This window comes from Chlorocebus sabaeus, chromosome 4 (assembly GCF_047675955.1).
Source record: "Chlorocebus sabaeus isolate Y175 chromosome 4, mChlSab1.0.hap1, whole genome shotgun sequence".
In the NCBI taxonomy this organism is placed as follows: Eukaryota; Metazoa; Chordata; class Mammalia; order Primates; family Cercopithecidae; genus Chlorocebus; species Chlorocebus sabaeus.
Window position 1 is genome coordinate 78,204,975 of NC_132907.1, and position 12,537 is coordinate 78,217,511.

The 12,537-nt window shown below is 37.3% G+C and overlaps 1 protein-coding gene across 1 annotated transcript in view; it reads left to right on the forward strand.

The window, feature by feature from the left end:
* MARCHF11 (membrane associated ring-CH-type finger 11) overlaps positions 1-11,967 on the forward strand; it is a 114,753-nt gene extending 102,786 nt beyond the window's left edge. The window contains exon 4 of the mRNA XM_007961246.3: positions 10,576-11,967. Within this exon, the coding sequence (XP_007959437.2) occupies positions 10,576-10,898 (323 nt within the window). The 3' untranslated portion in view covers positions 10,899-11,967. The remainder of the gene's footprint in view (positions 1-10,575) is intronic.
* Positions 11,968-12,537: the final 570 nt, after the last annotated feature.

Below are 12,537 nucleotides of genomic sequence, written 5' to 3' on the forward strand. Positions count from 1 at the left end.
CTGTCTCAAACACCTAAGACATGGTATAGGGAGTAAATACCTTTTTAAATAATAGATGAACTGATTTTAGATCAGAAATGGAGAAAAAATTTTCCTTGAAAGCCCAAAGTATTCATTTATTTTAAATTAATGGAATCCAAAACAAATGGAAACATTAGTAAGGACAATGGAAAACATGGAATACACTATACCAAAAGCCTTTTTCTCTCTTCCCACCATTCTGAGTGAAACAATTTCTTAATAAGAATTATCTATGTAAAGAATCACAGCCCAATCTTGAATTTTCTTACTAGGACATAGAATAGAATATTAAGGAAACCACTGTCTGAGCATTTGTATATTCAGGTTAAAAATTTCATTAATATTTTTAATTATAAGCACCTTACTGATGTCATGCGATGAAATAGAAGAGTTACAAATTTTAATTATACTTAGATTTACTTTATACTTATTATTTATTATTATAATTATACTTAGGTAGTTTCTGTTTGGAATTTTTGCCTTCTTCCTGTAGGATTTAAGAGAAGTGAAAAATGAAGCCAACAAAAATGAAATAGCCTATTACTAGTCATTCAGGTTTTAATTCGACATTTTAGTTTAGATCTTTAAAAATATTATTTTCACTCCCCAAAATAGAACAACAAATATGTGTATGGTTTACTGTGAAAATTATTAAAATCATTTTTTGTGAGTTTGCAGTAGACAGTTTATCCATTGGAGAAAAAATAGAAAATTAGTTGTATTTATTTTCACTTGCCACTAGGAAAAGCCCACCAAGTCTCTTAGAAAGTTCTTAGAAAGTCTCTTTCTAAGAACTGGCTTTAGTCCGTATACTAGAGTGTGGGAAACAAATGGAAATCTACCAAAGCAATTCCCCATGCTAAAACCTTAAATTAACACAGAAGATAGACACTGATAGGCTTTTTAAGTCAAATACAGTTTTTATTGAATCAGGTTGCAGAGTTATTTATATTCATAAATTGTGAAGGTTGCCGTAATCCTTGTATGCCCTATCCAAATGCTGCAATGTACCCTTTAGGATAAAGGCCAGAGAAAAATTTACCCATCTCAGCCTTTGCTGTTACAGAAAAGAGATTTTAATTCTATCATCTCCTTTGTAGTCAGTGTAATATCACTCTGGCCTCTGGCCATTTCACAGGCTGAGGAGACACCGGTGATGACTGGCTTTGGCCGAGGATGGCTCCTAAGGTCTGAGTTGCTGCAGAGCAAGCACACAGGCATCCTGTGTCTGGCTGTGATTCTGGGCTCAGACACTTCCTAGGTACAGACCCCTGAGCAAGCCACACTGCATCACTTATCTGGGTCTCAGAGTTCTCATTCCCCAAAGTGAGAGGGTTGGATTAAATTACATCCACTACTTTTCAATTTTGAAATTCGGTGACTGTGCTTGTCCACCAGGCTCTTGACGTTCTTACTCCTGTGATACATGATGCTCCACCTTTGCTGCAAGGTGTTTTATCTGCCCAGGAATTGAGAGACAGAGTTGAAACTTCATTCAACTAAAATTTAACTGATTCCAGTCCATTCCACCAATTATAGGAAAATTCTGGGATATCTTTATGATATTTATTATCCATAGAAGTATTGGACATGTTCCTTTATTTCTTTTATTGAAAACAAATACATCCATTATTTTTTTCTTGAGCACCATAGGGAAGAAACTTAGATAATATAACAATGTTTCTCTCGTATGAGTTCTGTTAATTTTTTAAAAAATTGATAAAAAGATACACCATAATTTTTATAATAAAAGCCTTTTTATAATAAAAGCCTTCACAGCTTTTGAGAAATATTCTTTAAATGTGCCAGTAGTGGGTTTGTGCTCCAGGGTTACTAATCAAAAGATCAGGAGATACTCCCATCTACAAGGAATTTTAAAAATCAGTTCAATGAGTGATTGATTCATTGGCTTCTTAGGAAAGCAAGAGGTCAGAGGAATGGACAGTTTCCTTTTACTCTCTCTATTTTGCCTGAAATAGCAGGGAGGAATCCATACCCGTCTCCTAGGCTTTAGGCCTGGGCACAGCCCAATATCTCAGTTTGTGATTGATACAGGCCAACATTTGATGACCTGGCCAGCAAGACAGTGGGGGAGGCAGCTACAGTTTGCTGGGGCTGAACACAGATCCTTTTAAAGAATTTTAGTTCTTTTGCCCTGGCCATGTCCTCTGCCCATATTTTCCCCTCACCACCATTACCCCCAAGACCAAAACCCACTCATGAACTATGGGCCCCAATCCCTAAACTCTTTTCCAATCTCATCCTGAACTGCCTGTCTCTGTTTCTTTGGCATCTGCAAATATCACTTTAACCTTTCAAAGAACAATCCTTTTCTATTTTCCTTTCTATTTTCATAGATCCTTTTCTATTTTCATAGCGCAGTCACAACTAGATTAAGTCATTTTTCGTGACCCCTTAGATCCCAGTGATGGCTACTCTCCTCTCTCTCTCTCTCTCCCTCTCTTTCAGCAAAGACTGAGTTTTGACCTGAATATTAAGAGAGGAACAGGTTCCCAAAGGCAAATAAGACATGGTTCTGTTGTCAGGGAGCACACAGATGATTAGGAATTTCAGGCATAGAAGTAAATTGTTATAGTACAGGTAGTAAGGAAATCAGTGCGGATATTTCCTGTGTAGAGTGGTGGGCAGTAGAAGGAGGGAAAGATTTATTTTATTTGAGTACATCAGAGAAGAAATTATGAGAGAATCTGGATCTTGAAGCATAATTAATACTTCATTGTGCAAATGTAAGAGCCGGCATTCCAGGAAATTATCCGTCTTATGCTTTCAGCTCAGGTTTGCCAAGAAGACAGAATCAACAGAAGTTTGTGCAAGAGGAGAGAGGAGTCATGGTGTCTCCTAGGCTTCTGGTTTAATTGACGTGGGAGATGGTCATTAAATAAAACAGGGATGGCAAGACAAGGACAAATTTAACCTGTGTCAGAACCTTTCAGAAAAGGGTGTGCTTCATTCACTGCCAATTAGTAAAAGATGAGACTCCATCTGACAATTGGACTTTGTCATCTTGTTCTTCCAAGCAGTGGTGTCATCAGCTTTGGAGATCCAGCACACATGTGCTTTTTACATCCAGGCCGATAGCTGCAGACTTCATGAAGCATACAGGAGGACATAGACAGTGGCAGTGTCATAGAATGAGCACTGATTTTCTTGTGTGTGCTCTTGGAGAAACTCTGACATCATTAGGATCTTCATTATTGCATTGATCATTTCTTCATGTGTGCTTTTATCTACTTGGGGGTGGGGTGAGTTGGATCATCAATATTTAGAAATTAGCCAACCCCTTCGTGTCAAGGGTTTTTTGTCATGGTAAGTTTCACAATAATTCATTGTCCCTATCACGTTTCTTGCACAGAGGATTTTATTTTATCAATGGTAATGATGCATCTGTGTTTGAGCCCTTGAGCTGTGATGATCAACATGCTGTTCTCAACCTGGTTCTATGAATTTTACATGGTTCTAGGTCATTCTGAGAAGAGCAAAGCTCTATACCATTTATAGTCAACAATAGAAAAACCAACATATCTTGGTTAATCTCGCTAATAGTCTATCAATGTTATTTATCTTTTCAAAGAACCAGCTTTTTGTTTCATTTATCTTTTGTATTTTTGTTTCAGTTTCATTTACTTTTGTTCTCATCTTGGTTATTTCTTTTCTTCTGCTGGGTTTGGGTTTTTGTTTGTTCTTTTTTCTCTAGTTCGTTGAAGTGTGACCTTAGATTGCCTATTTATTCTCTTTCAGACTTTTTGATGTAGGCATTCAATGCTATGAACTTTCCTCTTAGGACCACTTTGGCTGTGTCCCAGAGGTTTTGATAGCTTGTGTCAATATTATTGTTCAGTTCAAAGAATTTTTAAATTTCTGTCTGTATTTCATTGTGACTCAACAATCATTCAGGAGCAGGTTATTTAATCCCTATGTATTTGCATGGTTTTGAGTATTCCTTTTGGAATTGACTTCCCATTTTATTCCACTGTGGTCTGAGACAGTGCTTGATATGATTTCATTTTCTTTCTTAAATTTGTTGAGACTTGTTCTGTGGCCTATCATATGGTCTATCTTGGAGAATGTTCCATGTGCTGATGAATGAAATGTATGTTCTGCAGTTGTTGGGTAGAATGTTTTAGAAATATCTATTAAGTTCATCTGTTCTAGGGTACAGTTTGTAAGTACATTTTATGTGGGCTACTCTTTTACATTATTTGTTTTTATATGGACAACAGTGGAGATGCATATTCACAAAATGCTCATATATAATTGAGACATTGCTATTCCCAGATATCTGGGTTTTAGGATATCAATTTATGACAGCTTTGTTTTGTGAGCTTAGTGACTTTTGTGATGACATGTGTATATATTTCAGTCTTTACATCTTTACATTTTATCTTCTGCATGTTTTGAAAATATATTTAGATATAGTTCTATATATATTATTATATAGTAATATATATTACTTTACATTATCTTTATTTATAGTTCACATATAGTTGTCTGTCTATAGCTTCATATATAGTTCAATCCAACAAAAAAACATTCTGTACATATGGAAGTAACCATGACTTACGGTTATTGTTTGATGCGTATTAACAAGACCCAGCAATAGATTAGTGACTTTTAAAGTGATTACCTCTACACTCACATCTAAGTTTCCACAACTCCTGGACATTTAAGTTTGGGGCAGATTAAGAAACAGTGTCAGGAGGATTCATGCATTGTATTATATTCTAACAGAGATCATCACAACAAAGGGTGTCTTGGACCATAGCCTCGTTTGATTAATCCTCTTTGAAGCAACCATGCTCTGGCTTTCACCAAGTAGCAGCAGAAATTAAGGAGTCAAAAGTGGCACCAGTTTATTAGATGGGTTCTAAAATGCTCTTCTAGCACATGGGATTAAACACAGCCCAAAGTCCCAATTTGCTTCCTGTGCACACTGACTTCTCAGAATGACATGAGGTTGTATCTATGTATTATAGAGTTTGGGTGTATACATATATGAGATGTATTGAGACTGTAGGTAAACTGCATGACTCTCATTTAAAACTTGAGTAAATTAAGTGCTGGAGTTTGTGAGGTAAGCAAAGTTTATACAGTTAGTTTCCATCTTTACCATCCTTGTGTGTCACTGACACTATTATACCTCTAGGAGTGCAGGTGAAGCAGCCACTCCCTCCCCTCCCCTCCCTTCCCACTCACAGAGATAAAAGAGTTGGCAAGGCTTGTTTGAAAACAACATTGTAGATGATGAGAGCTTTGCCTGGGAAGCCACACTCACCCCCAGTCCTCCCAGGAAATGCAAGCCCCTGATGAAACCACAAAGGAGCGCAAGGCAAAACTCTGTGTGCTGTTCAATCAAAATGACCCTTGGGAAAGCTAAATAACACAACTTGTGGCAGATATTTGGCCAGCAGCGTATCTGGTGTCTGCTGAAGGCTCTCTTTCTGATTTGCAGACCACTGTCTCCCTGTTATGCTCTCACATGGCCTTTCCTTGGTGTATGTACACACACACACACACACACACACAGAGAGAGAGAGAGAGAGAGAGAGAGAGAGAGGGAGAGAGCAAGAGAGCACTGATGTCTCTTCTGTTTGTTGTAAGGACATTAATCCCATCATGCAGGCCTCACGCTCACAATCTCATCTAACCCTGATTACCTCCCAGAGGCCTCACTTCCAAAGTCCATCACACTGGAAATTAGTACTTCAACATATGAATTCATCTGGGGACACAAATGTTTAGTCCATAGTAACCTCTTTTATTTGGTTATTCTGTGACTAGAAGAGACTTCTATACTTTGGAGATTTAGGATGGATGGGACTGTAGCACTCGAGGTTTACATTTTGAACAAATTTGGGGTCCAATCTCAGCTCTGATTCTTCTGTCTTCATGATGTTGGACAGCTCTCTGAGTCTGAATTTTCTCAACTGTAGCATTGTTTAAAACTAGTACCTGTTTGTATTTGTTAGTCCCAGCTACTCGGGAGGCTGAGGCAGGAGAATGGCGTGAACCTGGGAGGTGGAGCTTGCGGTGAGCTGAGATCGCACCACTGCACTCCAGCCTGGGCAACAGAGCGAGACTCCGTCTCAAACAAACAAACAACCTATTTGTATAGGTGCAGTCAAGATTAAATAAAAATTGTGCATGTAAAGCTCTTAGCACAGAATTTGGCACAGAATAGGTTCTTGATACAAATTTATGTTATGAATTATGAAAAACAACCCTAACTTATCCAAACAAAAACTGAGACTGTAACACAATATCAAATTTTTTAACCAGTGGTTTGGTAATTAATACAAGGTAAAATTTGTTTGTATTTGATCATAAATTTTGTAAGTCTCTATTAATTATAACATTTCATATGTTAAAGTAAACATAGACAAATGGTGTGTGTGTGTGTGCGCGAGCATGGAGCATGTGAGCATATGTACCTTGGTAGCCTTCCCCATCACTTATTTGGGTAAATAGCTTAATACCAGAATGAATTTCAAGTAATGCACCACTTCAAAATTTAGATTTTATTTTGCTTATGTTAAAAACTGTTTATTCAATGAAACCAGAAATTATTTAAGCCTGCTTTTTCAAGATTAATCTATAACAAAAATGTTTCTTTACACTTCAGTAAGGCAATGCTCCAGGTAAACATTACCAGTAAGAAAATGACAACAACCAACCAACCAACCAACCACACACACACATGCACATACTCCTCAAACTCTACAAACCTTAAAGTCCCATGAATCACATTTTTTTATATCCACGCTGTTAATAATGTAGCGAGTATCCTAAAATATTTAGTATTTACATTTTATAGAAGGGATCATCGCTTTTCACTTCATGTAGGCTTAGTGACTCAGATGAAAAAGTATGTCAGTCTGTTCGCATATGATCTGAAATGTCAAGGTGACAATTCATTTGATCATCAGTAAGAAAGCATACTAATAGAGTTTTTAAAAGCTGGATTTTCAACAGAATGAGCCAGAGTTGAATGAATCCTTACCCTGGCTTTGCTGATCATAGTAGTCACACCTGGTAACCACTAGCACAAAAGGCATTTGCTGTAACTGCACAGCATTTGAAGAAAAGGGGGAAAAATGCACGTTACAGAGAACAGCCTTGGTGATGGGAATGGAATTCGTTGCATTTCAGTAAAATCTGAGCTTGCAGAGGCCAAGGAGTAATTGTGAATGCTCGTGGGGAATAAAACAAAATCTAAACATCATTCATAACCTGCGGCAATTAAAAAGCAGCCCAGGGAACTGGAAATTCAAAAGGACGGCGTCTTCATGAAAACTTCAAGTAGTTCTCTCTCTAAATTTGGTTCAAAATGTACTATAAAGACCTGTGGGATTTATTTCTGCATATTGGTTAGATTTATGTATTTAGAAAAGAGCTACCAGGAATATATTCCCGGAAAGTGACTTTAAGCTCTAGTAAGTGATCTGATTTCTGGCCTTGCAAAGGAAATCAATAAAAAAAAGAATGGGCTCTTGCAAAGTCAGTGGTTTCCTCTGGTGAAGCTGCGCTTACCCAGAATGAACCTGTCTCAGGCTGTAATTGTTTTGTGATTAGTGCAAATATGTGTTCCCCACCACGTAGATTCACTATTTATTTTTAATTAATAATAATGTCTTGTATTTATAGAGTTACCATCCCAGAAGAAATGTGAGGGCTTTATAATTGATGAATTCCAATTTATCTTTATGTTGCCTGGCTGAATGTAAAGATTAGGTATTCCGATTTTATTTTGAGGAAGAATTGAACCCGAAATGTTAAATTATTGACCATGGAGAATTCAGAAAGCTAATAGTAGAACCACCAATTAAAATCTGATAGTATTGACTTTTCATTCTGGCTGTTTCCTGAAAATATCTGGTCAGTTAGGTCAACTTGATTATTCCTTTGGAAAAAAGGAGTTGATAAAAACAATTATTTGAAATTGTTATGACAAATAGAAGTTTACATTTCTCCTTATTATTTTGGTCATATATAATGACTGGACTTAAGATGTGTTTGCTTGTTAGACCACATGCATTTTTTTTGTAACCTATATTAATATCTTCAGAATGCTTGTAAGTCACATGTATCAGAAATTTATCTCCTGGTGAGAGACTAATGCAAAACTTAAGTTTTGACTCTAGGTAGGTGTCATTTTTTAAGGACTGGGTATCTCTGTCACCCACCTGGCATTGTTTTATCTGTCAAAAAAATGTAGTAGTCTCTCCAAGAAAAACATGCTCAAAACACTTACCTCATTGTAGCTATGGGAAGATGACTACCAATCTTTCAATTACCCATTCCTCCAGCCTTAAAAACATGGGACTGAGTTTTTTCCCCTTTCTTCCATTACAGTTCCTATTACAGTTCCTGTCAACTTTTCCTGGGAATTTATTACTTTATTTCTCTGTCGTATCCTTACTGCTATCAGTCTGCTCTTCATGTAAATGCAGTGACCTCCTTACTGTCTCCCCAACTCCCCAAATCCACTTTAGATGAACTTTTCTAATAAATTCTCCCTTATTTTTGAAATTGTGAATTATTCAGTCACCATAAATACACAGAATAATATGTTGAGCATTAATATCTCCACCACCCAGTTTTAAAAATGCAACATTTGGGACACCCAAATGTTGAAACCCTCTTTGAAGCCACTTCCCAATTTTGTTTCTTTCCTTCCTTCCTCACTACCATGAATTTAGTGGTTATTATTCTCATCCATGCTTTTATATGTCTACCATCTATATATGTATCTTCATTAAAATGGATAGTATTTATTCACTGCCTTTGTTTCTTTCTGAAACTGTAATTTTTTCATTGTGACTTTGGAATTGTCATTATGGTTTCAGAGGTATCCATATTAATGCATATGACTATATATATTTCCTTTTATCTCATTACTCTTATCCATGGGTTCTACATACAATTTGTCCATTCTTCCAAGGATAGACTGTTGGGATGCTTGCAGGTTTTTCCTTCAAATATGGGCAATTAGGTAGTAAACTTTTTTTTTTTTTTTTTTTTTTGAGACGGAGTCTCGCTCTGTCGCCCAGGCTGGAGTGCAGTGGCTCAATCTCGGCTCACTGCAAGCTCCGCCTCCCGGGTTCCCGCCATTCTCCTGCCTCAGCCTCCCGAGTAGCTGGGACTACAGGCCCCGCCACCTCGCCCGGCTAGTTTTTTTGTATTTTTTTAGTAGAGACGGTGTTTCACCGTGTTAGCCAGGATGGCCTCGATCTCCTGACCTCGTGATCCACCCGTCTCAGCCTCCCAAAGTGCTGGGATTACAGGCTTGTAGTAAACATTTTTTAACTTGCTTCCTTATTCACATTTGTGAGAGTTTCTCTAGGGCATATACCCAAAGGTTTAACTGCTAAAAGGTGGGATCTGTTCATTTTTAAATTTATCATTAAAACGTGGTTGTGCCAGCTGACGTGCTCTGCTCACATGCCGTACTTCATCTACCAAAGCCTATTCATTGATCTCTCCACCAACTTCAGTGGACTTTCAGCCTCCTCAAAGAGAAGAGCTCTTCCTCACTTTTCTATCTGAGAGACCTTCCCCAGGGACTACTTTTTTGTGAGGGATCACAAATTCAAAAGCCTTTGGACTACATGCTGAAATGTAGATGTGTGAAATGCAGGGTGCGTGACAGATCTGGAGTGGATAGTGGAGATGGCACATGTGCTAGTGCATCCTGTCTGACTTAACGGTTTCCAAGTTTGCTGTATTACTTTATTTTCCTAAGAGTCTGTCTCAGAAACGTGGAAAGAGCTGATTCACTTTATAGCAACAAAGAACAAGGACCCCAGAGCCAGCCTGCCTGTTTTTGAATCCCTGCTCTCCACTGCTACTAGCTGTATGTTTTTGAGCAAGTTTCTGAGCATCCCCAAGGCTTGGTTTCCTTGTTTATCCAACGGAGGAAGTGCTAGTACTTACTTTGTATGGCTATGATGAGTACTACATGGGATAATATTCATAAAGCTCTAAAGTAACTGTTCAGTACATTTTGTTGAATTGTTGAGGAGAATACAAATAACAAAATTTATATGGTTTTTACTGTGGGTCAGGCATTGTTTTAGGAACTGGGGAAACAATAACCTTAGTATCTGTAATGACCTTAACGTCTGTCTCTTTCTCAAATTAAATTGCCCACTGGGTTCAAGTCCCTAATACATTGCTTGGCCACACAATAGGCACTCAAGACTATGTGTTAAATCCATAAATGAACCTAATGATTCTCCTAAGGCAATATAAGTGCCCAAGGCAAAATCTGAGCCATGATGGAGCAAGGAAATTATATCTGCGATAGCTTGATTCTCTACATATTAGTGTACTCTTACTCTTCAAAAATGGATTATTTCTGTGTCATATGGGTAGTAACTTGCCATTAGCCATAATATTTGAGTAGACAGAATACCATATTTTTGCTGATGATGAATAACATAACTATTTTTGGATCCCTTACTAGTATACAAAATAACGCTCCCAACCTTGGATTATCACCAGTCTTTTTGGTTTTTTTATTTCCTCAAATTTTAGGTCTCATCGTTCATGAAGGAGCTGCAGTTTACAGAGTGTTTAAGCGCTGGCGAGCTGTGAATTTGCACTGGGATGTGTTAAATTATGACAAAGCCACAGACATCGAAGAAAGCAGCCGGGGAGAGTCTTCCACAAGTAGGACTTTGTGGTTGCCATTGACAGCTCTGCGGAACAGAAACTTGGTCCACCCAACTCAGTTAACCTCGCCGAGGTTTCAGTGTGGCTACGTGTTATTGCACCTGTTCAATCGGATGAGGCCTCATGAAGACTTATCAGAAGATAACAGCTCCGGGGAGGTCGTGATGAGAGTGACTTCAGTGTGACAAAAGCATAAGATGATGCAGTGTGGACCACCCTGCACATTTTGGAATGTAATTGCAATGAATGGCAAAACCATAGCACTTCTAAAAACACATCTATGAACTTTTTAAGATTTATGCTTTTTATATGAACATTTGAATTGCAAATACATTTTTTCTGAGAAAAAGAGTCCTCTTGTTCTTCGTTGTCTGGTTTGTCACATCTTTTATAAGTTGGTACTTGAAATCATTATACATATAATTTAACTATACTTGGTTAAAAGAATAATGAAAGTTATCCTTAAGGCCAAAACTATTTTTTCTTGCTTGTTTTAAATATATTTTTATGAAAACTTTCACTCTGTGTGTAATTTTTCAGACCTGTTACCAATGGGTAAGAGTTTAGGAAGCTGTGGGCAGATTCCAAAGTGCCTGTCAGTTCTGCAACACAGAGAGCTCCGAGGTGACGCTCTTGTGCCTCGTGCTGGTTGGCAAACTGAAGCGTGACTTTTTGCTGTGTTGAAGTAACCAGTCATCAGAAATGCATGATCTAGGACTTATGTCTTGTTATCTAATTTCTGAAACAGAGAGCTTGTAGAAAGATAAAAATGAGTGAAATAAAAGTAGTTTTACTCCAGTACATGTTACATAAGCAGAGCATCTTGCATACTTATAACCCCAAAAGCTCACCTAAATGTCGTGTCATGGTACCTGCAATAATGATAATGACTAACATTTGCATAGCCCTCTGATAGACCTATCACAATTAATTCGGTTAATTATTAGTGTCTTGAATTCTTTGAGCACCATCTTAATTAGATTTTCTTTTGGTAAAACCTTACATACCTTCTTAAATCATTTAAACGCTAATCCTTTAACTTGGTTTAATGAAGTTCTATGAAATATGTTTGCCAGCAGTGAGAAGTCTTTTTCTTTCACTAGATGAGTATTTTTTTAATGAAAAGAGGAAACGAAAAATGAGGCTATTGACTCCCCAGGAACAGGTTGCTGACTAGGGGTACCTGGGGATTTTCTACCTTCTTATCTACCTAATGGAGGTAATTGGCACATTTTAATGAACAACCACAGAGCAGATGAGAAGACAGGAAGGATGTTTTCCCTAGAAACATGAACTGAACATGCTGGTTGTTTGAAGTAATTAATGACTAGATTTTAAATCATATAAAATAAAATGCTTTACATTCTATTTTCTAAAAATAACTTTTGGGTGATTAATAATAGAATAGTTCATGTTTACATAATGGAATACCTCACAGAATAGAATTGTGATTCCTCCATAGCAAATTCCCCCAAAACTTGAAATAATATTTTTCCAATCAAAAGCTGTGTCACAAATGATAAGGATGTGACAATTTGCAGAAATGTGAAGAATTAATCATAAAAGAAGGAAAATTCAGCCACTATTTAAGGACAGATTTAGGTGATGAGAATGTTAAACAGTGTTTCAAACTTTGATTGATTGCTTGTTTTAATCCGATGTTCCATGAGCACAGTCCTGGGTGAGATTCCTGAACAGTTTCATCACTAAGGCAGATCATCAACAGCATAACGTTTAATAGAGGATAATTGTGGTTACTGTTGACATTACAATTGAGAGCATTGTGTTAAAAATACTAGACTAAGAGACTTTAGACACAAAATG